The sequence below is a fragment of the Bison bison genome, unplaced genomic scaffold (assembly GCF_000754665.1).
Source record: "Bison bison bison isolate TAMUID 2011002044 unplaced genomic scaffold, Bison_UMD1.0 scf7180017858882, whole genome shotgun sequence".
Classification (NCBI taxonomy): Eukaryota; Metazoa; Chordata; class Mammalia; order Artiodactyla; family Bovidae; genus Bison; species Bison bison.
Window position 1 is genome coordinate 54,159 of NW_011489454.1, and position 2,138 is coordinate 56,296.

General features: G+C 39.9%; 1 protein-coding gene across 1 annotated transcript; it reads left to right on the forward strand.

Moving 5' to 3' along the window:
- The first annotated feature begins 304 nt into the window (after positions 1–304).
- Positions 305–1,243, forward strand: LOC104980958 (olfactory receptor 4K13). Its single transcript, XM_010829847.1, has one exon. It carries the CDS (start codon positions 305–307, stop codon positions 1,241–1,243), a length of 939 nt encoding a protein of 312 aa, XP_010828149.1.
- The last annotated feature ends 895 nt before the right edge of the window (positions 1,244–2,138 follow it).

Below are 2,138 nucleotides of genomic sequence, written 5' to 3' on the forward strand. Positions count from 1 at the left end.
ACTGTTCTATACATCTGGGTCTCTTTTGCTGTCTCGCATACATAAACTGTTTTTATTTTTGTTTTTCAGAAATGTGTATTCTGAATTCTACTATTATTTGGATACTTCTCTGGACCATTTAGTAAATCACTGACCAACAAAAATTCCCAAAAGTGAGAGGTGCTTATAAATTCATTACCTTGTCTAAATAGCGAAGCTGGACATCAGCATGAACCACCTTTAAGTAAACACAATTTTCATACTCCTTATTCTTACTCATTTTGATTATTACTGGATTAAGTAGACAACCAGACAAGTGGATGACATGGAAAAGACAAACCATTCAGTGGTATCTGAGTTCATTTTGCTGGGACTTTCCAAATCTCAGAATCTTCAGATTTTATTCTTTCTGGGATTCTCTGTGGTTTATGGAGGGATTGTGTTGGGAAACCTCCTCATCTTAGTCACTGTGATTTTTGACTCATGCCTTCACACACCAATGTATTTTCTGCTTATCAATCTCTCCTGTATTGATATGATCCTGGCTTCTTTTGCTACCCCTAAGATGATCGCAGATTTCCTCCGAGACAGGAAGACCATCTCCTGGTGGGGATGTTATTCTCAGATGTTCTTCATGCACCTCCTAGGTGGGAGTGAGATGATGTTGCTTGTAGCCATGGCAATAGACAGATATGTTGCCATATGCAAACCCCTCTATTACATGACCATCATGAGCCCACGAGTGCTCATTGGGCTACTGTTATCCTCCTACGCAGTTGGATTTGTGCACTCATCTAGTCAAATGGCTTTTATGTTGAATTTGCCCTTCTGTGGTCCCAATGTTGTGGATAGCTTTTTCTGTGACCTGCCCCTTGTGATCAAACTCGCCTGTGGGGACACCTATGTGCTCCAACTCCTGGTCGTTGCTGACAGTGGCCTCCTGTCCCTGGTCTGCTTCCTCCTCTTGCTTGTCTCCTACACGGTAATTATTTACTCTGTTAGGCACCACACTGCCAGTGGTTCCTCTAAGGCTTTCTCCACTCTCTCAGCACACATCACAGTAGTGACTCTGTTCTTTGCCCCTTGTGTCTTTATCTATGTATGGCCCTTCAACAGATACTCCATAGATAAAATTCTTTCTGTGTTTTATACGATTTTCACACCTCTCTTAAATCCTATTATTTATACATTAAGGAATCAAGAGGTAAAAGCAGCCATTAGGAAGATAAGGACTCAACATACAAATTCAAAGCACGCTTTGTAGATGACACTGCTGAAGAGGTGTTTGGACATTATTTAGGAATGTACTTTAAATGTATTTCAAGTTCTATAAAACAGTATGTGTGATTGTTAAAAAGGAAGCCTCCCTATTGTCATCCTTAATGTTTAAATGCATAATATCTACAGTCTGGCAGGTGTGCATTTAAATCCCATCTTCACCAGTTTCTCTCATGGAAATTTGAACAAAATGAATAAATCTCTGCAACTTAGTTTCTTTATCTAGAAAAACTTCCTCGTATCTTTCTTTTACTATTTTAGCATGTCTTTAAACCTTGTAAAGTATATTATCATTGCTGCTGTTATAGCTGCTGTCATTACAATGGTAGTGTACATTTGGAATATGCCCACAGATGACACTTCACATAATTGTTTAGCTAAGGGCCTGGCTAACTACCTTGCTAGAGAGCTGCATTTTGTAGATAATCCCTAGTCAGTGTGTATTAATTTTTAATTAGCTACTTACCACAGTGCCTCCAGCCATTCTACATATATTTAGTGAGTCTGCAAAGTCCTGGAAGATATACCTAGGACTGTGAGGAGCATGGCCTAAGGATGGAGAGAGTGAACTAAATTTGCAGTTGTGTTGTGGCATGAAAGCACCATATTAAAGGATGAACAGGGTGCTGTAGAAATGCAGAGGAGTGACATCTAAATCAGAGCAGGTGCAAGAAAGGCTTCCAGGAGAAGGAAATAATTAGAGTAACCATTGGTTGAATAGAGAAGAAAGACATCCTGACAAAGGGAGCTGTATAGGAGCACACATGGAAGCAAGAAATATGACACCTTGGAGGAAGCACACATAATTTTGTTGACCTGGGACATGGAGTTTGATAGCAAGAGCTGAGGTGAGAGTTAGGTCAAATGCAGTCTTAAAGAAG

Excerpts from the sequence above, each read along its gene's own strand:
- LOC104980958 (XM_010829847.1), top strand. The coding sequence starts at position 305 with ATGGAAAAGACAAACCATTCAGTGGTATCTGAGTTCATTTTGCTGGGA.